Source organism: Phoenix dactylifera, unplaced genomic scaffold, assembly GCF_009389715.1.
Source record: "Phoenix dactylifera cultivar Barhee BC4 unplaced genomic scaffold, palm_55x_up_171113_PBpolish2nd_filt_p 001101F, whole genome shotgun sequence".
In the NCBI taxonomy this organism is placed as follows: Eukaryota; Viridiplantae; Streptophyta; class Magnoliopsida; order Arecales; family Arecaceae; genus Phoenix; species Phoenix dactylifera.
In genome coordinates, this window is record NW_024068447.1 from 43,254 (window position 1) to 70,563 (window position 27,310).

The window sequence follows — 27,310 nt, forward strand, 5'->3', positions numbered from 1 at the left end:
AGAGGGTATGAAAGTGGGAGAGAACATTTAGGAAAGAGATTTCAAAGAGATTACAAGGAAAATCTCCTATAAGCACAAAAGGGCCACTCAAAGTGAAATAGAGAGAAGAAGAGCATCCAAGTGCATCCCAAAGCTTCCTCTCCATCCGTGTGCTGCCTCGGTGATCCTCTACTTCGTGCCAAATCAGAAGAGGGTCAAGTAAAGAAGAAGCCGAGCTCCTTCATCTTCAAAACTCGTTTGAGGGCTTCTCTTTACTCTATTTGTTTATATTGTTATATTTGCTTGTTTAAGAAGCTTTGATTTGTTTTAAACTTTGTTTTTAATATCTTGTAACTTGATTCAATCAAGGGATTGAATCAAGGGGTTAAGGTTTGTTGGTGAGCCTTTGGGGAAAACCAACCGGGTTGATTGTGAACCCGGAAAACAATCATTGTAAGGTTGTGGTTGGTGAGCCTTTGGGAAAACCAACTGGGTTGGATTGTGAGCCCGTGAAAACAATCGGTAGGTTCTAGTCGGTGAGCCTGTGAAAACCGACCGAGTTCGTTGTGCGCTCGTAAAACAACAAGTTGGGTTGTGAGCTTGTAAAACAACCAACTGTAATCTGTAGGATTATAGTGAAATTCCCAAGAGGTCTTGGGGAGTGGATGTAGGTGCTGGGGTGCACCGAACCACTATATGTTTGTTGTGTTTGTAATGCTTCTTGTTATTGTCTAACTAACACACTTACTTACTTAGATAAATTGCTTGCTTAACTCTTATCCGCGCATCCTTTAGTTGCAAGCATATTCAATCAAGTCATATTCTATACATCAAATTGTTGCTAAGTTTAACTTTCACTGTGCATCTATACAACTTAGCATAATTAATCAAAAAGTGCTAGAAGTAGCTTAAAAGTTTTAAAAGACCCAATTCACCCCCCCCTCTTGGGTTGTATCTACTGGGCAACAAGTGGTATCAGAGCAGGTGCTCTAAGATTAATTATTGATCTCACGATCAAGAGCCAAAGATCATGACAACTCAAATAGATAGTTTTCTAGGAGAAGGACAATCAATTGATACACCTCCACTATTTAATGGCATAAACTATACACATTGGAAAATACGCATGCGCATTTTTATTCAATCACAAAACTATTATTTATGGAAAATCATAATAAATGACCTTCACACACTCTCTCAAACTATTAATGAAAAGGACTTAGCACAATTGAATGCTAATGCTATGAACATATTATATTGTGCTATTCATGAAACGAAGTTTAATGAAATTTCTGCATGCTTATCTGCTAAGGAGATCTGGGATACTTTAGAAAATATTTATGATAAATCTCAGATTAGCTCACATGTGCTTCAATTGCGTACTAACAATGAGATTGCAGAATCCTCCACAGTAGCCGAGTCGACTCCCAGTTTGTCCGAGTCGACTCCTAGAGAAGAACAGTCTGAAAGGCAGAGACACAGTCTTGAAGACCCTGTGAACGAGTCGACTCCAAGTAGTTCCGAGTCGACTCCCAAGTCAGCCGAGTCGACTCCGACAAGGCCCGAGTCGACTCCGAGGCAGAACAGTTCAAAAGACAGAGAATCATCTTTTAGGCCTCTGAGAACGAGACGTCCCCCGAAGATCTCGAGTCGACTCTCAAGTCAGTCGAGTCGACTCCAAGTAAACCCGAGTCGACTCGAGGAAGAAAGAACAACAAAAAAATTCAAAAGCTTCCTAAAGACAAAGAAGAAGAGGAAGCAAGAAGAAAGGAAGAAAGAGATAAAAAGCAAGAAAGCCTTGACCAAGGAAGAGTCAAGCAAAAAATTGAAAGCTAGAAGCAACAATGAACTACAAGAGGTAACTAACTTATGTTTTATGGCATTAGAAGATAAAGTAGAATCTGAATCTAATTTTACACCAAATGAATTTCATGAAGAATATTCTTATGATGAACTATTAAATGCTTTTCATGATTTGTATGGTGAATGTAGAAAATTAGCTATCAAAAATAAAAATCTTAAAAAGCTAAATCTCGAAATCTCAAAAGAAAGAAATTCTATTGCTGAAATATATGACAAACTAAATTCTGAAAATGAAAGCTTAAGGATAAATTCAGAACAATTGATTCAGAAAAATCAGAATTTAATTAAAGAAAATCAAAACTTAAGTGAAAAAATTAACCAATCAAAATCTCTTATTAACAAATTCACTGTAAGTTCAGAACGATTAAAATTGATGTTTGAAAGCCAATATGTTGCTTATGATAAATCAAAACTTGGCTTGACTCCTTTACTTAACAATAAATCTCTAGAGAAAAAGGTTATCAATGCATCAAGCAAACCATTAAATAAGATAACTTATTTCAAACATGAAAAGAATGGGCATAACAACTTTACCCATCGTTCTAACACAATTAAATCAAATGGTAAAGTTATTACTATTAAACAGATTTGGGTTCCAAAAGGAACCATATGTCCTAACTCTCAAGGACCCAAGCAAGCTTGGGTACCCAAAATGAAAATATGAGGATGTAAACATAGGTGTGCCAAGATACCCATGGAACAAATGAAACTTAAAATATACTTATGAAAAGTAATTAACAAAAATAATAATGAAGTCAGTAATCCTTGCATCTTATCATTATTTTGCCTTAGTATTTGATTAAAATATGAATTGCAAGTATTGATCAATTTTGTGATATAGAAAATACTTTTATAATCAAATCACTTCATAGTATGCTCTACTCACTATTGGATAAGTTGCTAAATGATTAATCAATTTATTAAGAATAACTCTATGAATTCTCTATATGCTTGATTGAGAGTTTTTATCCATGGCATTATTGTTTATTGATCATAGATATGATAATGTGTACTTGGTATGCTTTTGAATATGTGCACTATGAATACCAAGATTAAAGAAACCATCTTTGGCATATAAAATCAACTCATGCTAGTATGTACTTAATCTCAAAAGACCTTGCCATTGGCTTACTTAGATTATCTTCTGAAAGGCCAAAGTTTGCTATGCATGTTAACTAAGGAAACAAACAAGAATCAATTTCTAAATCTAAAGATGTTGTTTCCATCACTAAGTTTTCAAAAGCTTACATTGGATTTGTTCTTGGCAAATAAAATTGAAATATTTTCTGTATTTGCTAAATCTTGTAAAAGTGTTTCAAATGATAAAGGTTTCCAAACTGTGAAGGTATCATGGCACAGTGTTGAAAACCAAAATCCTGATAAAGTTTATACAGAAATTAATTATTTCAGCACCAAGGACACCTTAAGTAAAATAGGGTTAATAGAATTCTTGAAGAAATGAAAAAGACAATTGTGTATGATAGTCATCTACTTAAATAATTTTTAAAAAGCTACCATCACTGCTTGTCATACATATGATTTCTATTAGATCTATTTTTTGATGAAAACTCCTTTTGATCTTCTGAAAAATGGAAAATGAACCATTGCATATCTTTCATAATTTTCAGTCATACACGTTATGCTTGATATATTCTTTTGAAAATAATGCCAAATCTGATAAAGATACTTCTATCTTTGGATATCATTCATCAAGCAATGCATATATAATATTCAATGAAAAGATCCTAGTTGTAGAAATATCAATTCATTTTATTCTTTATGAGACTAATGATCTTTCATCAAGTCACTAAAATCAGATTATATGTGTATATGTTAATCTTTTTGCTTGCATATAACAATCTAAAACTAAAACACCTTAAGAAGAATGAGCAAGATTATAATTGGTCAAGTTAAACTAAATCATTTTTTAAAAGAGAGAGAATTTGAAATCTTGCCGATAAAATCGGAAAACTTGTTAATAATTAGAACCAAATTGAGTTTTCAGAAATGCACTTAATGAAGAAAAATTGGTGACTACTAAAAGATTCAATCAAGAAAAGATGAATTAGATCTTGATGAAATCCTTGCATGATTAGAAGTAAAGATCACCATTATTATTTGCTTGCTTCATGAGCTTTATATTCTGTCAAATGAATGTGTAGAATGCACTCCTATGTGGTTATTTCATTAAAAAGGAGATCTATGTTAAATAACCACCATATTTGAAAACACTCATTACAAATATGTTAAAGCAATATATAATTTGGAACAAGCATTAAAAGCATAATATAAAAGCTTAAGTAACCTTTTTGATAGAAAGTAATAGTGATGAATCTATACATCAAAAAGAAGAATTTGTGATATCTTATTTGCTCAAAGTATGCATTGATGACATCATTTTTGGTTCTACTAATGAAGAGTTATATGAAGATTTTACTTAGCTCATGTAAGGTGAGTTTGAAATATGTATGATGAATGAATTAACATCTTCTCTCAAACTCCAAATTAAGACAAACAAGAAAGGGGATCTTCATTGACCAAAGTTAGTCCACAAGAAAACTCTCATAGAAGATTGGCATGAAGAAGGTATGTCTATGACCCCATCTTGTAGAATTTGAAAAGAATGAGCAAAGTTGATCTATTGTTTTAAAGCTGTATTGAAGCATGATAGAATAATTATTTTATCATACAGCTCGTAGACCAGATTGTATTCTCATTATGCTACCTTGTGCAGGACTTCAATCTAACTTTAATGAATCATATTTTATTGATAACAAATAAATCATTATCTGAATTTTGATAGAAACAATTGTTTAAGATAAGTTGATTAAAACTTAGCTAGCATGTCTTGTTGATAATTATCTTAAGCAAATAGAATCTAAGCTAAATTGATTCTAAAAACAAAAAAAAAATTTTTGATTTGACCTTGATGAATCTTCCTATTGCCTCACATGCTTGTCCTTGAACCATCTTGGTTAATGAAACTATCTCTTTAGTTCAAGTGACATGTGCTTGCTTTTATTTAGGCAATCTCTTGAGTAAAGCGATTCAACATTTGATTATTGTCATATCTTATATTGAGTCATCTAGTTAAGAAATATGTTGAATGAATATTTTGTATCTTAAAGAAACTAAAGACTTTCTTTCAAGAAAGAAAAGGAGTTTGTTAATAATGCAGGATCCTTGAGCAAGAAAATGAGAGATTTCAACTTGAAGGACACCTCCACATAAGATACAATAAACATTCACATGCAAACAAGAGAGAGGATCTTCTTCAGCCAAAAGTTCACACATAAGAAATCTAGTTTGGCTTGAAGAATATATAATGAATAGGTAATTTTAGATATCTTTCTCATAAATTAATTGAGCAAAGTCAATAACTTAAATCTTATTATGGCATGATTAAATTCTTTAATTATTAATTTTTGATATCATGTCTATATGTGTATTGACTGACTTATACTTTTAGAAACTGTTTCATGGTTTGCCCAAACTAAATTATTTCTTTGACTATATCATAACCATGAAATACACAAGTATATGCTTAAAATTTTGATGTAAAATAACTTGTGAGAAGTTATGAATCTATGAGCATAATGAAAATGTTGTTTGCATGATATATATATATATGATACATAAGATTAACTCTTTATTCTGCTCCTTCATGTAAATTACTTGAGAATAACAAAAAGAGAGAGAGATAAAGAAAAGAAAATGGATATTATTCAAGAGAAGTAAAATCTAAGTAAATGCAAATACTTCAATCTTAAGGAAAAGCAAAACAAACATAATATATTCGGCACATTTGTAAGACTTGTGTGAGCATTCTTTTGGAAGGGATAAAATCCATAATTAATTATACTTAAACAGGGAAAGTTTGAAGTAAACATTTTAATCTTTCTATATTGCTCATCATAGGGATGGTGCCAATGGGGAGGCTAGTGGTAGTACCCGGCACTATTTGACCCAACTATTCGGTGTAGGGCATATTAGGGACGGCACAAGAGGGAGGCTAGTGGTAGTACCTCGTGCCCCTTCCCAACTCCACCGGATAGGGAGCAAATAGAGTGTAGAGCATAAGAAAGTAAAAATGAAAGACAAAGTTAATGAAAGTATATAAGAAGAATCAAGTCATTTTGATTCTTGATATGCTTACTCTTAATATTCTAATGCATGACTTAACACATAATATATTTTGCATATGGCATGATGCTTTGAATTTTGGGTTCTCAATATTTTGTAATGCTCCATGCTTGGACAATTTGATTGAATGTTTGGAATACTACATAAAATTTTTTTTTGTTTGGTATTATTGAAAAGAAATTTCAGATTTGTCATTCACAATCATCATTAAAATCTGAAAGTTGAATAAATTTGTAAAAAGGAGAAGAGAAGGATATCTCTATTTAGGCAAAATGAATTGAGTTTGTTTTATCCTTCAACTTGATTAACTTTGGTATATAATGTGCTAACTCATACCAAAACTCAACATAAATACAAATATTCTGAATATGCTTGAAATATGTGTTTTCAATCGTAATGATTTAAGATGAGCTATAATGTGGACGATACATATCTCAAATTATGATTTTGAAAGCCTCTATTGAAAATCCTATGTAATTCAGAATCTGATTTTGTATAAAAGCTTAAACTCCATATAATTTCTAAATAAAGTCTTAATTTAAGAAAAACAGAATTAATTTTGATGCCTTGGTTGATTGCGCCGATACGCATCCGAAACATATCATTTCTTATCTTCAAAGTATACTAATATTGGTCTAAATGATGTGTCTGTCAATGATCTTGATTGCAAGCAAATATTTTTAAATATATGATTTTATTTTGATATTAAAAATATTTATTGTGATTCATGTATACATTGCTGAAAAACTGTGATTAAGAAATTGAGTTCTATAAATATACATACCTCAATGATCATGTTTTTCTCTCCTACATTCTTAAAGACTTCCATCAGAATATATATATATAGAGTGAATGATCTTAAAGCTAGAAATATTTCAGCTCACTCAAATGATTCTAAAAGAAAGAAAATGTAAATGCTTTTGAAAGAAACTGAGCTTCAAATGAATCATTTTCTGACTAATATTTCTATACATTTTCTCTAAGATTAGGAGAAAGCATAACTTGTTCTTAAAGAATTAAAAAGAGTGATTGCTATAAATTTTGAACAGTTCTAGATTACTCTACATTCTCGATATCATAGAATTTCAGGTTTATTCACGCTTGTCAGTAAAATCTGAAATTCAACAAAAAAAAAGAATGATTAAAGAGGAATGCATCTTTTGAGGGGGAGCTTTAGATTCTTATCCTAAAGTTACTTTAATGCATACCTTGATTTTTATGAACCTCCTTATATAGCAAGACTTGCTTTAATTATATAATAAGTTTATACCTTGAGATGAGTTCTATAAAGGAAGTCCTATCTCAAACCTTGAGTCTTATGAAAATAAGCTGAAACTTATAGAAAATATATTTTTGAGATTGACAATTTTATTGAACATTATCTTCAAATTCTAAACTTTTAAATGGAATGATCAATTAAGGGGGGAGAAAGAAAATTTTTTACGATACACCTTGAGGCTTGTTATTTGGTTAGTATGTCTTATGCATCAATCATGAACCAAATTGCAATTCAAATAGTTGATCTTAAGAGCCTCTAATCTAATGAAAAAGGGGGAGAATAACGTGTTGAATTTTCTTGAGTATCTCTTAGAAAATCTATTTTGGAATTCACTAGTGAGTCCTAATTAGCTTGCTCTTTAGAACTTCAATTTTGTGCCAATTCATATTTTTATATATGTATCAAATTGTGCTTATTTTCCAAAGGAATAAAAGAAAGTTTGTAAAAGAGCTCTAAGATGTATCAAAAACTGCATGAATTCATATTTTGGTATTTGTGCCCCAATGCTCTTATTATCATAAAAGAACTTTGAAGTCATTAAGAATTAATGATCCAACATGATGATATGTCTTTCAAGTATATAAGTTTTGATCTTTTACTCTGAAAATTAATTAAATTGCTCTCATGTTGATAAAATACTTAATAGATTGGGCAAAAGATCTTAAATGAACAAGCTTTCATACTTATTATTGAAGAGAGGTTAAATTTCCACTCGAACTTTCTTTGAATATCATTCGTGGTACTTCTTGAATTAACTTAAGAAAGATTCTACCTACACTTGATTAGAAAACTATCTGTGGTATCAAATTAGAAAACTTCTTGAAATCACATTCGATATGTTCTGCTCTAAAATTATCTTAATTGGCTCTGATCTATGCTCATTAATCTGATTCTAATATTATTGCCTTGAGTTATATGATTCATATCCTTGCAATAATTTGACATGCAAATCAGAGTACAATAAGGAAAAGAAATATTTGAGTATTCTTATCTTTGTGCTTAATGTTTCATTATCTTTTTGATGTTGTCAAAAAGGAGGAGAAATATCTAAGTATATGCTCATAATGCTTTGTGTTTTGTATTGAACACCAACTCAGCTTAAATTGAAATAGGTTGATTGTGTTAAGCTGATTAAATCTAAAGCATCATCATGAAGTATGTTTTAAATATATATGTTTTCTACTTCATGCAACTCAGCTATGTATTACATGTTTTCTACTTCATGCAACTCAGCTATGTATTACTTCTAGAAAACAATATCTTTTATATTGCATACACTCCAAGTTTTGTCATCATCAAAAAGGGGTAGACTGATGACCCAAAGATTGATTCAAAGATTGATTTTGATGATCACAAAACCTTGAAGTATAAATACTAATGTTTGTGTTGCAAGGAGAAAGATATTTATTTTGCAAGGAACATAGCAAGTTGGAAGAACACAAGAAGGCCTCCAAAGCTCTCAAGAAAAGTTGGAAGAAAGCTACAATTTATTGGCCCAAGTTTCAAGTTCAAAGAATTCAAGTTGAAGGAGCAAATTCAAAGAAAAATTCAAAAGAATAGTCCTCGAGTCGACTCCTGAAAGTTTAGAGTCGACTCTGGCACTCTAGAGTTTCAAGAAACAGTTCTCGAGTCGACTCTGATACTCTACGAGTCGACTCCGACTGAGAACAAACAAAAAGACAGAGAGTTGATTTTCAGCGCTACAGTGATCTCGAGTCGACTCCAACTTCAGCGGAGTCGACTCCCAGCTACAGTGCCGGCAGACTACTATTCACAGGTTGACTCTTGTTTCAGCCGAGTCGACTCCTACTTCAGCCGAGTCGACTCGAGCACGCTGGGAGGCATAACGGCTAGTTTTTTCTTGATTCCAACGGCTCTATTTTTGTCTCTAACGGCTAGATTTTTGTTGGAACTCCCTCTAAAGCTATAAAATCAAGAGGAGAGCTAGGGAAGAGGGTATGGAAGTGGGAGAGAACATTTAGGAAAGAGATTTCAAAGAGATTACAAGGAAAATCTCCCATAAACACAAAAGGGCCACTCAAAGTGAAATAGAGAGAAGAAGAGCATCCAAGTGCATCCCAAAGCTTCCTCTCCATCCGTGTGCTGCCTCGGTGATCCTCTACTTCGTGCCAAATCAGAAGAGGGTCAAGTAAAGAAGAAGCCGAGCTCCTTCATCTTCAAAACTCGTTTGAGGGCTTCTCTTTACTCTATTTGTTTATATTGTTATATTTGCTTGTTTAAGAAGCTTTGATTTGTTTTAAACTTTGTTTTTAATATCTTGTAACTTGATTCAATCAAGGGATTGAATCAAGGGGTTAAGGTTTGTTGGTGAGCCTTTGGGAAAAACCAACCGGGTTGATTGTGAACCCGGAAAACAATCATTGTAAGGTTGTGGTTGGTGAGCCTTTGGGAAAACCAACTGGGTTGGATTGTGAGCCCGTGAAAACAATCGGTAGGTTCTAGTCGGTGAGCCTGTGAAAACCGACCGAGTTCGTTGTGCGCTCGTAAAACAACAAGTTGGGTTGTGAGCTTGTAAAACAACCAACTGTAATCTGTAGGATTATAGTGAAATTCCCAAGAGGTCTTGGGGAGTGGATGTAGGTGCTGGGGTGCACCGAACCACTATATGTTTGTTGTGTTTGTAATGCTTCTTGTTATTGTCTAACTAACACACTTACTTACTTAGATAAATTGCTTGCTTAACTCTTATCCGCGCATCCTTTAGTTGCAAGCATATTCAATCAAGTCACATTCTATACATCAAACTGTTGCTAAGTTTAACTTTCACTGTGCATCTATACAACTTAGCATAATTAATCAAAAAGTGCTAGAAGTAGCTTAAAAGTTTTAAAAGACCCAATTCACCCCCCCTCTTGGGTTGTATCTACTGGGCAACAGACAAGCTAGCCCAAAAATATATTGATGAATTGTGCGCCTACATGGAGTGCCAGTGAGCATTGTATCTGATCGCGACCCCCGATTCGTATCCAGATTCTGGGGAAGCTTTCAGAGGGCTATGGGTACCGAATTGAGGCTTAGTACAGCATATCACCCCCAGACCGACGGTCAGTCAGAACGAACAATCCAAACTCTAGAAGACATGTTGAGAGCATGTACCATGGACCTAGGCGGAGGCTGGGACAACCACATACCTCTGGTAGAGTTTGCCTACAACAACAGTTACCATTCCAGCATCCAAATGGCACCGTATGAAGCTCTATATGGACGAAAATGTCGATCTCCTCTGCATTGGGATGATGTTGGAGAGCGAAAATTACTGGGTCCTGAATTGGTTCAAAATACTAGGGATAAGGTACCTCTGATAATGCGGAGATTACAGGCCGCTCAGGACAGACAGAAACGATGGGCTGACAAGGGCAGGAGGGAAGTGGGATTTTTGGAGGAGAACTTTGTCTTTCTAAAAATTTCTCCGTCGAGGGGTGTTACTCGATTTGGGCGGCATGGTAAGCTGAGTCCCCGCTACATCGGCCCATTCGAGGTTCTTGCCAAAGTAGGCAGGGTCGCCTACAAGCTGGCCTTACCTCCGGAGCTATCAGGCGTACATGACGTCTTTCACGTCTCTCTCCTACGCAGGTACATCCCAGATCCCAGCCATGTAATACAATATGAACCCCTGCAGATAAATGAAGACCTGACCTATGAGGAAGTCCCTCTACGCATCGTCGATAAGGAGCAGATTCTTCGGAGGCGAACCATACATTATGTCAAAATCCAGTGGACCAATCACACCGAACGGGAAGCTACTTGGGAACTTGAAGAGGAGATGCGTCAAAGTCACCCCCAACTCTTCCAAAATTGAGGTATGTTTAATTTCGAGGGCGAAATTTATTTTAAGGGGGGGAGGATGTAATGTCCTGGCCCACTACCAACTGGGCCCAATATTTTAAGGCCCAGTTACGGGGGGAGTGGGGCCCGATTTTACTGTAGGGGCAGTACTGAGAGGGGGCAACCGTGAAAGGGTTGCCACCTCCTGCTGAGAAGGGAAGTGACAGGGCCATAGCTGGCCGGCAGAGGGAGAGCCACCGCACGCCCTTAAGACAAGGGGGGCAGCTGGGAGCTCCTGGACCAGAGAATAGGGGAAGATGGGACATCACTGAGGGACCCTCACCCATGCAAAACTGGGGGCCGCCACCTCACCCCCTTGCTGGCAGCCGATTCCGGCGGGCCTGAGACAAGGGGGGGCAGCTGGAAGCCCCCGGAGCAAGGGGGAAGAGAGGATGGGACCTCTCAGAAGGGGGTCTCATCCCTTAAACAAAAGTATTTAAGCCCCAGTATTGTACCCTCTATTCCCTGACCCCTTAGAACACTAAGCTAGAGAGCCGAAGCCCTGGAGCCGAAGGCGATGAAGCCCTGAAGCTCTGAAGGAGGAGGGACTACTAGGAGGAGGTACTGCCCGACTGCAACCGACCAAAACCAGGTATGAACCCATGTTAACAAAATTTTAAAGAGTGGAGAAACCCCTCTGTGGGGTGTTCTCCCCTCTGTTTCAATAATGAAACCGAGGGGAGGAAACCGGCACCGAGGAGGGAGAAAGGCCAACAGGCCGCAGGCCGGGCCGGATCCACAGGCCGCGGGTCGGCCTGAGAACGGCCGCGGCCCAGGCTCGGGCCCGACGGTCACCCGGGCCGAGCCCATTTGGGCTCGGCCTGCAGATGAGCAAGGCACCGCAGCTTCGGCTGCGGCTACCCTAGGGCTCGGGGGGCAGCCCCGAGCCGCCGGTCAGGCCAAGCCGGCAACCGGCGTGACCACGAGGCCACCAGCCCCGGCCGGACCACTGCCTCCTCTCCGGCAAGAGGTGGTGGTGCCCGAGGGAAGGACCAAAGAAGAAAAGGAAGAAGGAAAGAAGAAAAGAAAGAAAAGAAAAGAAAAAAAAATAATGAAAATTTAAAAATGAACTCACCGGACCTTAAGGCTTCATCCCCTCCGGCCATGCCTTGCCGTGGACGGAGCGGGTGGAGGCTCTCGGGTATAGCCCGGATCCTGACCCATCTCCGAGCCTTTCCCCTCTCCGGCATCACTTCGGAGAGAGGAAGGGCCGGCCTTCCCTTCCGTCGGTGCACCGGGGGGAAACCCCGCCTCGGTCGGTGGATCGGGGGGAGCCTCGTCTCCCCGGTCGCCTGCGAGAGAAGAAGGGGAGGAGACGGAGGGTTCAGTGGGGACGAAGGGCCGGAAGCTAGGGTTCGGTGAAAACAAAGAAAAAAGAAAGAAAGACAAAGAGAGAAGGAGAGGGAAAGGTCGGAAGGAGGCATAGGCCGTGGATTCGGCCGGAGGAAAAGGAGGAGGCCGAGAAATCGGCCGGAACCCCCAGGACTTCTGGCGAGAACGAAGGAGAGAAGAGGGAGAAAGAGAGCCGGAGGAGAGAGGGAGGCAAGGGAGACGAAAAGGCGGAAGCCCCTGGAAGGGGGGAGAAAAACCCTGATGACGGGTTCGCGGGTCGGATCCGAATCCGAACCCGCAAACCGTTAAGCCCCAAAAAAAAAAAGGAAAAAGAAAAAGGAAACGGGTTTAGCCAAATTTGACTAAATCCGAGCCCAATCAAATTGGGCTAAGCCTGGACGAGCCAGACTATAAATTTAACCAAAATTAAGCCCAAATGGAATGAGGCCCAAACCCAATTCGGCTGGGATTGGTCCCAACAGACCAAATTAGTGGAAATAAGCCCAATTCAAGCCCAATGTGACTAATTTGGGGCCAAATTGACCCCAGATTAATCCTAACTCAGACCCAAATAGACCACAGTGACCCTAAACCCGGAATTAAACCCAATTAAGTTGGAGATTAAGCTTATTGACCAATTAGCAGGCCAATTAACCCATATGGACCCAATTAAAGCCCCAATACGGATGCATTAGACTTGGGCTATAGTTCGGGTAGGATCCAAACAAATAAAAAGGAAATAATTTGCTTATTATGATGTGATTTTAGGTGACTCAGGATTCGTCACCAGGACGTGAGAAACATGGGAGAGAGCGAATCACGGTAAGTAACCTGCTCTAATCTTTTATGGATCACGCATGAAATTTAACCTGTTATACTTGTACTGTAGGTCATGTACCCTAAATTATAAGCTATGAACGGTGAATGTATATGGCATGCTTTAGTTATACAAGTTATGATTATATGTGCTTTATGATTTCCATTATGCCTATGAAATAAGTAGATTACATTATATTCTAAGATATGGATTATGAATCATGTATATGAGTGGCATGCGTTAGCCATATAATTGGTGATTATGCTTATATCATGCTTATGTAGATTTCATGATGCATGTAGGATGAATGGAATTACATGTCATAATTTTCATTAACATGAGCATAAAGAATGATGATGAATTGCCTCTAGTTATTTGCACTGCTTGCAAGGGGTACCTAAGAGTTCTCGATGCTACGGGCCGAATGCAACTGAGCCGGCCTTGCCAGTGGCCGATAATGACTGAGCCAGCCCCGCCAGTGGCCGACTAATAACTGAGCAGGCCCCGCCAGTGACCGATAATGGATTCGCCGTAGCATCCATAAGGTACTACCTACAAGAAGTATTGTTTACGGACTCTTAAGAGCTACTGATCGAATGCAACTGAGCTGGCCTTGCCAGTGGCCGAGAATGACTGAGCCAGCCCCGCCAGTGGCCGCCTAATAACTGAGCGAGCCCCGCCAGTGGCCGATAACGACTTCGCAGTAGCATATGAGAGTATGACCACGGCATGCCGGCGGCACGATTTTCTTTATATATATATGCATATACAAGATTCCTTGCTAATGTAGGATACTGAATTATTTACTCAGCATGGATATTTTATCATGATGATTTATTAGATAGCATACATGTCAGCTTCTCAAACCCTGATAAGCATGGTTAGCATTTTTAGTTGATTCAACAAGATTATACAGGATTACTTACTGAGCCGTGTAGCTCATGTCTGTTCATTTACATTTTTTTTTCAGATCACCACCAGTGACAGCTGCTAGAAGCATTTTTCTTTTGCAACAGGGCTTCTTTATTTTTGGGATGATATGAATATACTTTTGTGTATATAAACTATGTAGAAGCTCTGTACCTTATAGATACCCTCTGTTGTAATGCACATATTTTGATATATGCAAGTTTGACTGCTTTTGACTACCCTGTTACCCATGTATGAGGCTGCGTGCTATTGTGGGCGGTAGTCGGCAATAGCACGGCCGTGTCACGGATCCGGGTCCGGGGCGTGACACATAACCTATGTGAACTAGGAGACACTGCAGCACGGACTATTGAGGCTAACTACAGGCCGATTGTGGTGTTTGTGATTAGATTTGAATGGAATTGAACTCTTAGCTTGACGAGGACATCAGGGCTTGAACGAGGAAGTATGTGAGGACCCGTGCGGGCATGTTTAGTCGCACATCGATTATTCGCTGGGTAAATCTTAGATACTTAAACAGGATCCAAGAACCCAAATAATACCTTCCGGTTAGCCATTTTGGGTGAGGTCCTAGGTTGTTATAATAAGCAAACAACTATACAAAATAACAAACAATTAACACAAATTAGAAGTAAACAACATCTTAAATATTGGCATTCTGACAGGATGTCAGGACCTCTTTCAACTGTTGCCATGAGTATTAAATGATAATTTTTTTTACAACAATCACAACAATATTGATCGGTCACTCAAATTGCATGCTTTATTATTCATGTTCATATTAGCAAGCAACTACAACAAATAATTTTTTGCGTGCATACACTTTTAAATATTAGAATTTGCGTGTATAGCCTCCCAAAATTGATATTTGTATGTACATTGTACACCCTCATCAAACACTTATTTTGTATGTATATCCTTCTTTTTTTTTTTGTATGTACTCATGCCATCTAATGCCACTAAGAAGTTATCGGTTTAAAATTGAAATGACAAAAATACCCTTAATGGGTAAACATGCAAAAAAAACTTTTATAAGGGTATACATGCAAATAGCAATTTTGGAGGGTATTCATGCAATTTCATATATTTAGGGGGATATACACGCAAGAAAAATCTTTAGATTTGCATAAATACCCTTTTAAATATTGAAATTTGCATGAATGCTCTCCAAATCGATATTTACATGCATGCTCTCACAAAATACTATTTTTGTATGAATATCTTTAACTTAGCTATTTAGCTAATGTGATTAGCCAAAATTATATTTATTTAAATTAAAAATTAATTAAAATTATGAAAGTATCTATTATTTCGGAAGCAGGTAACAAATTAACAAATTTTACTGGAAACTAATATATCTACCTTCTTTGAGAAATTTTTCGATCTCTCTCGACCCTCTTTTTTACTTCTCCATCCCGAATCAAAACCATTCCCTCGACTTCCTTCTCCACCATAGACAGCCCTTCATTGTATTTTTTTTGTATATGAAAATAGTCAGATCTTGCCTTTAGCTTTATGAATTATATAAAAAAAAGTGTTGTAAGAGATTTGCAACATTTATCTTTTAGTGTATGAGATTTACAATGTTTATTTTTTAGAGTTGAAAATTTTTTTATGTGCAAGCTGGTGGCTGATTTGAAATTACTGTGACAAGATGGTCCCCATACACTAGATCTTTTCTTGTTCTAAAAAATTGAAGCTCCAGAAAAAAGTGACTTAAGGTACACAACGTAAGAGGTAGCCTTCTACCACATGGCCGTGGAGGTTGTTAATAAGTCTGAAGGGTTCGAAGTTCTTCAATGATTTTGCTTGAGGATGATTGATGTTGTTCTTCCACCTATGAGCATAGCAGTAGCAAAAAAGCTTGATCATTGTAATCTATCGTGAGCTTTTAAGAGATTCTAATCTTTTTCTACTTTCTAATACATACCCTCATATATGTATCTATAACAATAAATATTATAGTCTATGTTTCGATGAAATAAGATATAGTGGTTGTTATAAATGAAGAAAAATAAAATAAAATAATCCCATGATTAGTGAAAGAACTTTCATAATTTTTTTTATTATCTTAAATATCGAATCAATCTTTTTCTTAAGCAATATTTTTACAGAAAACATTGAGGAGCAGCGGCTAGACAAATCCTAGTGTTTTTTTTTAAGGAGGATATGTATGCAACCCAAACAATTAATATGGCATTGGAAGTAAACAACTGCTCAAATACTAGAAATTAAGATTAGTGTCAAGACCTACACAACTTATCCACTACTTCAACTTGCCTCACATAGTGTAATACCCAAGCCCTTTCGGGCCTGATATTGTATTAGGCCTAGTCCAATTGACCGGCTTGGGAAAACTTGAATTAGCTCAAGAAACCCATGTGGTCCAAACCAGAGAGGAAAGAAAAAAAAAAGATTTCTTTTGGCCCGGCATGTGCTCTGCATGTGCAAGGAGGCAGACTTGGGGTGCATATGTATCACACAAGTTGGGAAAAGGCAAACTCTCGTTGGGAGTCGCCTCTCTCCCTCGACTCCGATAGGAGTCCGACGCCAAGAAGGATTAAAGAGCTGGTTTTCAGCTCTATTTAAGTTGTCTAGCCTTCTTTTTGACCTCCACCACCCGGGCTCAGTCGCTAAGGTCAAAGATTTGCATGTGTTTTGTTCTTCTCTCAATCCCAACACCGTCCGCCGCACTAGTTCTTTGTGCCGCCTCGAGATCTCGTCAAAATCCAAAGACCTCAAATCTTCAAATTGACCTTGTTTCCATCCTCTTTATATTTTATATTTTTGGTTTCCAACCTGCTAATCGTCGGATTTTAGTTGAGAAGTGGGGGCTCTGCTTCGGTTTCCCTATTTTAGTTTCATTGCGGCCCCTTTTCTTCCTTTTATGGCCATCTTCGTCACTGTTGCCTATCGCCGAAGCCCTTGTCCAGTCTCTCAAGATAGCTCATGGCCATGGTCGAAGCCTCAATTGTCAGAAGTCGTGGATCTTAGGATTAGGACCGAAGCTCCTATTTTAGTTGATTTTTTTGGTTGATTCTTCACCACCGGCTATCTGTTGGCGCTAGCCATCGTCCATGGTGGCGACCATCGGGCCTCAAACTAGTAGTCATCACCCTCAAGCTTCCTTTCCCCCTGTTGGAGAGAAAGGCTATGTTTCCTCACTTTCTCTCTTTTCTCTCTCTTCCCCTCTCTCTCTCTTCCCCTCTCTCTCTCTACACTGCCTCTCATGTTTCATTGGACGTTAGAAAAGAGCTTTTCCTCAGTGACCTTGATCGATGTTGGCAAAGGGGTTCTGACCCTTAGTCGCCAAGCAATGTCCCAACCTCCACCTTGGCCCTTATCGAGCATTGCTAGATTTAATCATCCTTAATTTCTATTGAGCCACCTGTACCCTGGTCCGACCATGATTGGATGAGATTATCATGATCGAACCGACCAGGATGTCGAACACTCCCACTTGCCAGCCCCGTAAGGGTGCTGGGACTTAAAATTTTTATTCTTAAAATAATAATGGATAAATTTTGATAAAAATATAATTTTGGAATATTAGACTCCAAGGAAGATTTTCAAAATTAATTAGATCTATCAGTTGATTTCACTTGCAAGGTAGCATAACCTTTTTTCTAGATTTATCGGCAAAGATTATAAATTATTATATTTAATGACTCAAAGTTGTATTTAAGAATCATGAATTTCGTGCAAGGTACGTTATTATTAAATATATATTATTTTGAAGTATTATATGATGCATGATCGAAAGCATAGTTTTTGTTATGGATTATCCTTGATTGAATTTGATATGACATGGCTTTATGTATTTTGTTGAATTGGATCATGAAATATATTTTGTAAAAAAAAAAAAGTTTTGATTTCGAGATAGATTTGGGCTTTCAGCACAACTATGTTAAGGACCTTTCCAGTGAGGATTAAATGTTGGCACTTGACTAGTCCTGAAGAGTTTATACTGCAAGAAGATGAGCGGCATTACCGCAAGCAGATATGTAAATTCGAAAGACTTCGCCGCAAGAAGATATGCGGCACAGTGCAAGAAGATGCGTTGGTATGATGACCCTGCCACAGAAAAAATATAGTCATAGCCCATGGCTGATGAGAGGAACTTGATGTTTTGAAAGAAATTGGTTTCATGAATGAAAATTTAAATTTTGAGAAAGATCGAATTTGGAATGCATGATGTTTTGATAATGCTGCATATTTAGAATTGATTTTTATACTGATGTAATTCTTATTCTTATTTCAGTAAAATTATTATTTGTCTTATTGCTTGATTTATCTAACTAGATGTTCATTGCTTACTGAGTTGTCTAGTTCATTATTCGATACCTTACTATTTTTATAAATTCTGAGAACTAGCTTGGCTTGGGGTTTCACTAGGCAAGAGTGGCTTGAGGTAGAATTTTGATATCTTTATTTTAATTAGGATCATATTAAAGTTTGATGTAAGACTTTAAAATATTGTTCGTTTTTGTGAGACATTAAATTTTGGTTTTAGTTATTTAAACTAAAGTTGAATATTGGTTATTTAAATTTGGTTGCTTTATGATATTGTGATGAAATGCCTTGCATGTCTGTAGGAAGAGTTCCCTATGAGTATAGGGTAATTACCACAACCTTAACTCACAATTTCGGATCAGAGGCGTGACACAGTACCAAAAAAGCCCTAAAAGGTAGCCCAAAACTGACCAGCCTATACTGAAGAGGTCTGCTTAGACTCTAACGACTTAAGATGTGTGAACAAGGGCTTGTTAAAGTCTAGGCTACCGCCTTCAAAACATTTGAGGGACTTCACACAACGATATATTTGCATTTTGTCTTCACATATATTATGCTCAAAACATATATACAAATAGGCATGGGTTGTACGTAAGGTTCACCGTCTCAATACTGGACTCTGTACTGGTGCCACACTAACATAATGTCGGTATGGTACGGTAAGAAATTTTTTGGCATATCGAGTGTCGATAAACCACCCGTACCGGATACCGGTACCAAACTGGTATGGTAATGTATGCCTCGTACTGCCCGGTTCAGGCCGGTACAGCATACCTTGGTTGTACGTATACAAATTACAATAATGAGATAGGGGGGAGGTGGTTTCTTACCCAAGTTCTTATGGTTCTCCTATAGAAGCTTCAGAATTCCAAATTTTCTAACTACATTCATGATGCCGGTCGAGACATACTCATAATGACACCAATGACGAGGTTTCCACGATAGGCTGCTATCTTTGGAGTTTAATCTTAGATTTTAATGCACGAGTCCTCATCAACAATGAATTTCCATGTATGAGAAATCTACAATACATTAAATTTTCTTTTGATAGCATGGACATGTGGTTTGCTTTTGTTTTAGAATTTTTATGGGCTATTCTAATCATATAATGTGGTGTTTAAGTTTTTTCCAACAATGAGACCTAGTGGTTTAGGTAGACCGAACCGGACTAAACCTTCCGATTCAGCCTGTACCGAGACCAAGAGCAGCAGTTCTGGTGGTCATGGATCTGCTGGCCAGAAAAAAAGTAGAGGATATGAGACCACCGTTTATGAGACAGTCGCAGAGTGGTCTTCGAATCACCGTGAATTCAAGTTTACGCATGCTATACATGATAGGGACTACGATATACGATCTGGTAAAGCCCACGAAGATCCGATTGCATATAGGAGATGGACTTCTCGAGGTCATTCACGAGGATACGATGCAGTAGCAGATGATATCACACATGTAGTAGGATCCATAGATATCTAATTCCAAGTCGTATACTGGATCTTATTACTTGCAGCCATGGACAGCCTATGGCCCATACGGATAGAAATATGGATATGGTGCGTTAGAGACATCTTCTGATAACTATTATCCTACGTAGTCCGGAGCATCTTATGGATCGGATTTTTGCTGTCGGCTTATTTGGATGGACTCTTTCACAACCATTTTATCAACCAGAGGACACCTCTCAAAATCAGAACTTCAGCAAGAGATCTGAGAGTGCTTATAATCCGGAGCGCGTTTTTTATAAGATGAATATAAAAGACTACAACACCGCTTGGTTAGAGAGATTGGCTGATCTGCTTTCTGACTATGCTAATAATCCGGATATCTATAAGTGGCATCGCCACTCGATGAGATTTTAGATAACAATGTGTATATTTAAATATATATAATTGATTGTATTATTTTATATTTTTTGCCTCACTACTTGATTGGAGGATATTTCATGCTGCTTTTTGTAGCATGCAACATCTCACTAATCATTTTATATTTTGTATCATTTTAAAACAATAAAATGCATCATTTAGGTTCAACCAAAGTCATGAAAACATCAAAAAAATAAAAAAAATAAAAAAACATTAAATTAGACTTAAAATCATTGAAAATATTGAAAAAGATTGATTATCAATTAATTAAAGTACGGTACCGAACAGGTACCGTACTGACCCATCTGCTGACCGGTACGGATTCCGGTACCGGTTCGACAGACCTTGAGAAAATCTAAGCAATTTAAATTTTTATGCCCACTTTGGGTTCTCAAGTGGTGTCCAGATTTGTAAACCTAACTAAATTTCAGACTGAACTTGCCAAAGGAAAAACAATGTTAGGCCCACTTGTCCTAGCCCAAAATTTTGTAGCTTATATATCTTTTATTATATCAAGTACTATATTATTATATATTACATGGCTTTTACTATAAAATTCAAAATTTCTATCAACAAGCCTCCCAATAAACCCCTTTTTACCATCTTAGTTCCATGCTTCTCACCTCTGCCCCATTAACTTCACCCGCATCTCTCCTCCCTATCCTCCCCCAAGTGGAATGGCACCAAAGGTACCCCTCCATTGTCTCTATTGGATGATCATTACCAATAATACATGATTATGCTCTTCAATATCACCAAGTGCCATGATACCTGATCAACATTAAATCCCCCCTCTCTCTTTCTCTATCTCTCTCTCCTCTAATGCCGTTACTAACCATCTCATTCCATCATTGCCGACACAGTGCCATCAACCAAGAAGACCCCTCTCTCTCTCTCTCTCTCTCTCTCTCTCTCTCTCTCTCTCTTATCTATTTGTCTATCTCTATCTTTCCCCACCAAAGGTATCCCTCCATTGTCTCTATTGGATGATCATTACCAATAACACATGATTATGCTCTTCAATATCACCAACAAGTGCCATGATACATGATCAACATTAAATTCCCCCCCTCTCTTTCTCTATCTCTCTCTCATCTAATGCCGTTACTAACCATCTCATTCCATCATTGCCGACACAGTGCCATCAACCAGGAAGACCCCTCTCTCTCTCTCTTATCTATTTGTCTGTCTCTATCTTTCCCCACTTGCTCTCGAGGTTGCCAATTGGGGATTTTGCTGCCTAATAGGGTGATTAGATCAAGCCAAATCCAACACAAGTTTGGGATGTAGAAGCCCTGCAAACTCAGGTTGAAACCTTTAGGCTTCATGCCAGCCAGGCATAGGCCAGCTAGTTCATGCCTTCACATTAAGCTCAAGCATGGACCATATGATGTAGCTCTAGTTGAAATTTTGGGTGCAAAAACATAAATCTGTTGCTTCTTTAGGCTTCAGATCTAAAATAATTTTGGACTAGATTCCTAATCAATCACTTGTGACGAAACAAATCACCAATATAATCTTCTGCCTGACATTAGTTTGAGGTGTGCAAACAGACCTCCATGTTGTATAAGTATGAATTCATGTCCAATATTCATTATCATCTTGAAATTGATGCAGATTAGCCTTTCCTTCCACCAATTGCCAACATTTTGGATCATCTGCTGTTATAGCAATTGAATGTAGATCTAGTTGGAATTTTGGCTACAAAATATGAATCTACTGTAGATTAGGGTTGCGATCTAAATTAGATCTGGATTAATTTTTTAAAAAACCATTTGTGATAAAAAAAAGTCACCATAAAAAAAACAAGGTCAAGATTTCAGCACAAAAATGCCGAAAAGAAGCCCTATCTTGTCACAGCAATGAAGAAACTAAGTTAAAATGAGAGAAAGGCGAAGAATAGAGGGAAAAGAAAGACAAAAGAATGAAGGAAAAATGAGGTATGTGACCATTTTATATTCTTAAGTAAGCTCCTAATATTATTTCCATAACCACCTAACAACGAGCTATCGAACCCACTATCTATCATTGAAAATGCTTTTTCATGCCAATTATGCAGATATGAAAAGTTCATCAGGCCCAAAACTGCTGATTTGGGGTGTTACATGGACTGAGCATGTATAAAGGCCTTAGGTCCGGGCACACAGAAAGCCAACAAGCCTCTACGTGTGAGAAATATTATTTCCTCTCCTTGGATTCCCACTCTTTCTATACTTCTCGGTAGCTAAAGGAATCCTTGGGTCACACCTCCACGTGATCGTACTCATGATAGAAGGATTTGGGCTAAGCCAGGTTTTTTGTACCTTGGGGATGATATCACCCTGTACTTGCACGAGAGGGTGAAATTTGTTCTTAGGACAATGTTCTCTACACCCCTCAATTCCAAACACGCCTTATTTTTCCTTATTATAATATCAATTTTGCCTAGGTTTTTAGAATTATTTATTTGATGTGCAAATATTAAAAATAGATTTCCAACAGCTAATCCAACTAACTTATGTTTCTAGCTTTTCGAGTAGAGAAGAAATGGACTTTAACTTCTATGGTTTTCAAGGAAGGGAGGTTATAGATAGGGGTGGCAATCATGTCGGGTCGGTTTGTATACGAGTCGGGTTGTACACGGGTTGGGTCGTATACATGTCAGGTTGTACACAGGTCGGTGAAATGTTGTTCCGGCCAAAATATCCTAAACCTGAACCTGAGCTATTTATTAAACAGGTGAAGGTTTGAATCTTGCACCTATCATGTTTAAATAGGTAACCTGACCTAACCTGTTTAACCTATTTAATGAATAAGTCAAAAGAGTCTATAAACTCTTTGAATAACTCTTAAATCAAAGAGTTAAATCAACCTTTCTATTAAGCCTATGGACACACATCATTAACATAAAAAATAAAGATGTTAAGGTTATGACCATTCCCTTACAAGAAAACAAACAAACAAAAACGGAACATAATCCCACATCTGATAATGAGAGAGGAGAACACATTTACTTAGCTAATCTTAACTCTAAAACATTATTCAAAAAAAGAAAAGAAAAAAAAATAGAAGAGGTTGGTAGCATTAAGTACTTCTGATACATAAACAAATATCTAGAAAAGCAAAAAATCTACACAAGTAGGAGTAGAAAAAGAGTCATGAACAAAGTTTCGACCAAAACTTAATCAGGCTATCCAAATCAACGTACGCCATCTTTGTACTAGGCCCTGTACTGGCACCGGGTATTACTACATTGGTACGCCCAATATGAGGGCAGATTTGGCATACCGAGTGTCAGCATGCGGTACGTCCTCTGTAGTGTATTGGTGCCAAAACAATATGGCATACCTTGATTTAGATATTTATCTATTAAAACAAAATCTCAAATCTCTAAACGTCGTATTTCATACTTTTCAATAATATCCAAGAAGAGGTAGTAAAATCTTGAGACAAGTAGAGTAAAGAAAGACCAAGAATTGCGCCGAGATAAAATCATAATCCAACCAACCTAACTTACCTTTGCTGGCCATGCAGGAACTTCCTTGACCTTTGCCAGAACCAAATCCCCCAACTTAAACTAGTCCTTCACCTTGCTCCGGTCCCCACCTTTCCTGCACCATGTAGGGCTTGAGAAGAAGGCGGTGGCAGCAGCGATAGAGGGTTGGGAGCTGAGATCTAGATGTGGATGACGACTGGGAGGGCTCAGAAAGAAGGCGGTAGGGATGGATGAGATCGGGGGTTGATGGCTAGGATCTTGGTGTCATGAGGCAGCATGGGTCATTAATTGGTGCTTGAAGGTTGGGATCTTGAGGTGCCCAGTGGTCAGAAGGGCCCAAGTCCCCGCTCATCACTTCTTCGAACAAGAAAGAAGGTAGAGAGAAGACATTGTCGGTCAGTCGATGGTTGGAGGTAGGGATCATAAGGTCGCTTGTGGTCAAAAGGGCCCAAGTCACCACTCTTCGCTTCTTCGAACAAGAAACAAGGTAGAGAAAGGGCATCATCATTGATCGAGGGTTGAGAGGTTGGGATCTTCAGGTGGCCAGCGGTCGGAAGGGCCCAAATCGCTGCACGATTGTGAAGAATAGAAAGGGGTTGCTCGCTGCTCGAAACTCTCTAGAAAATAATAAAAAGTGAAGTGAAATGCTAGTCCCTAACTGGTTTAATACCCTAAATGAGGTCTCAAGACTCGGGACTCGACCACTGTAGATAATGTGAGTAAACAGGTTAAACAAATTAAACGGGTCAAGAGTTTAGAATCCAAACCCAGCCTGTTAATTGAACAGTTTAATAGGGTAGACTTGTTTATGACCGGAACCTGTTTAGCGCGATCCAGACCTGTTAACGGGTCGGGTCATCTATTGCCACCCCTAGTTATTGCAACAAGGTGACTTGTTATTATGGTGGGGCTTATTTGGTTTTTGCTTTATGAAATCACATTATGGTGATGTGAAAAATATGAGAATATTCATTCTCTATGATTATAAAATACAAGGCAAAAGGAACTTGGCTTTAAGCAAATGCACACTACAAGGAGAAAGAGAAGTAATAGTTGTTCCTTTCTTTTAAACTCTTGCGAGGGCCTCACTTGCATAATTGTAGAGGCCCAGCTGTGCGAGTAGTAGTTCACTTCGGTAACGGCTTGAAAGTCAGGCTGCAATTTAGCTTTTCTTAGTGGAAGCAGAGTAGGAGGTCCATGTTTGATACTAACAACTTCAGGGTAAGATGATATGCATGTTGATGTAGAAAGAATGAATTTTTTTCCCGTTTGGTATGTGCAGGTATGTAGCCCAATAGTAGCACTTAATCTTTTTGCTATTAGGGCCTTCATTTCAACTTTTTCTCTGTTTTCTCCTCTTTGTTCTAGCACCCAAAAGAAAGAACCTTGTTTTGCTATTGCAATCTAACAACAAGGTATTCGACTATGTGATATCTCTCTAGCAAGAACTATCAAAGGTGCTTTTGTGTACCAGGTCTCTGCATTCTTGTGATGGTACCAGAACTTACTACAACATAAATTGTAAGTTCAGGAAGCAGGAAACAAAATTTTAAATTTATCCTTCAATTTGACCGCTTTACTTATCCAATCATAACCAGAGAAAGGCTACTGGTTTTACAAAACATCAGGCATATAGTGCTAAAAATAGATAATATATCATGCCAATAAAAATCAACAGAATGAAGAAGCTTTTCTTACTTTCAGAATCAGCAAGTGGGTTGTCAACAATGAGCGGAGGCTTCGTAGCTGAATCCACAGCAAGGTAAGGTTCAGGTACCCAATTCACACTCTTATGCTCTCGAACTAACTTCTTTTCTTGGCTTGGATCGATCCTCTTAGTGTCCGCTTCCTCTGTAACCTCCAAAACAACCCTGGTGGCAGCCTGTCGATTCCCATACCCAGTCAAACCCGGCTTCCTGGACTGCACTCCGCCGGCCTTCCCCCCGCGGTGCGACGTGGGGCTCGCAATCCACTTCTGGGCATCATCCCACTTTGAAGGTGCTGGCTTCGAGAACGGCAGCATAAGCGCAGACCGGTGCAGCGCTCGGTCCGCCTTCTGGAACTCGAAGCCCGATGACCCGCTCTCAGACTCAAATGCATCATCCTGCTCCAACCGAATCCTTGGGCCGGCCAGCGATCTATGAATACTCACCGCCTCCATCGAAGTAGAGCATTCCGGATGCGAGCTCACCATGTCTACATCCCTGCAGCTCTCCACAGCACTTGCACCTGCCAAAATTCACCACATTTCTCTCAAGAAAATAGCAAATTTAAGCCTGAATTCATCTCAAACACAAAGAAAAGGAGGAAACTTACGTCTATCTTCGATCTCAGGGGGGTCGACTCTCAAAGAGAACCTGGCCTCCAGCTCCTCCTCCTCCTCCTTCCGCTTCTTCTCCACTCCAGGAAGCATCGCTCGCAGCTTCCCAGGGGAAAACCCACGGCCCTGAACCAAAAAATTTGCATCAAAATCTCATCGATCCAATGTTTCCCATCAGATCAACATCTATTACCCGCTCCATATCCAGTCTTTTTCACGCTTTAATCATTGCAAAAAAAAGGCAGGGATCTAATCGGAGGAAAAGCAGAATAAGACGAAAATTGCAGCAAAATCGAAGCAAGGGAGGGAGATAGGGAGGGTCCCAGAGGACCAGCTTTCCCGTGGGAATCTCTGAGAGGGAAGAGAAGAGTTCAGAGAGACAGAAACGGGCGGGGGGGTACCTGAGGGGGAAATGGCTTTTCGATTCTTTCGTAGTCCATCGGAGGTGGGGAACGAAATAAACGGAATTGGGGAAGGAGGAGGAGACGGGGAACGAGGAGGAGACGGGGAATGGGGGAGAGGGTGGCCCGCCTCTGGCCGCTTGCAGTGCCGCCCTGGTTCGGCGGTCAAATCTTAGACGTAAATCGTAAGGAAGCTGAGGCGAGTGGTCCGGCTTTCGGACAAGCGAAGTGAGCGGTTGAAGGTAAATGGAGTTGGCATTGAGTCGAATTGCGAGGTTGCCACTAACGTCAACAACTAGTGATTTCAGATATATTTATGTGGATACACTTTTTATTGGGTGTAAATTATGCTAATATTACTATTTTGCTGTCGTTGTTTGCCAAATCAAAACTCAAAAGCATGTGTAAATTATTACTGCAATAGTTAGTATGATCATTATAATTGATAAAAAAGATAAAAATAACAAAATCTAATAACAAAATAATAATATAAATAATTCTTGTTTGGCTTTTTCAGGTCATACATATATGGCTTTTTCTTTTTTAAGAAAAAACTGTCAAAAGATCAACGAATTTTGCGCGTTTATGAGACCGATATTACTGAGAGTTGAATGCTAAATTTCAGGCCGATCATGAGATAATTAAGTTTGACAACTACGAGACCCAATTTATACTAATATTCATGATTTAATGTTTCTAAAATGGAGTGTAAGTATTTTTTTTTATAACTAGAGTGAAACCAATCCATTTAACTTTGCATAAGATATAGATTA

At 38.3% G+C, this 27,310-nt stretch overlaps 1 protein-coding gene across 1 annotated transcript in view; it reads right to left on the reverse strand.

The window, feature by feature from the left end:
- LOC103723115 overlaps positions 1 to 26,726 on the reverse strand; it is a 49,285-nt gene extending 22,559 nt beyond the window's left edge. The window contains exons 1-3 of the mRNA XM_039121512.1: positions 26,538 to 26,726; positions 26,133 to 26,262; positions 25,515 to 26,045 (exon numbers count right to left, since the gene is read on the reverse strand). Of these exons, the coding sequence (XP_038977440.1) occupies positions 25,515 to 26,045; positions 26,133 to 26,262; positions 26,538 to 26,576 (700 nt within the window). The 5' untranslated portion in view covers positions 26,577 to 26,726. The remainder of the gene's footprint in view (positions 1 to 25,514; positions 26,046 to 26,132; positions 26,263 to 26,537) is intronic.
- Between the last annotated feature and the right edge of the window lie 584 nt (positions 26,727 to 27,310).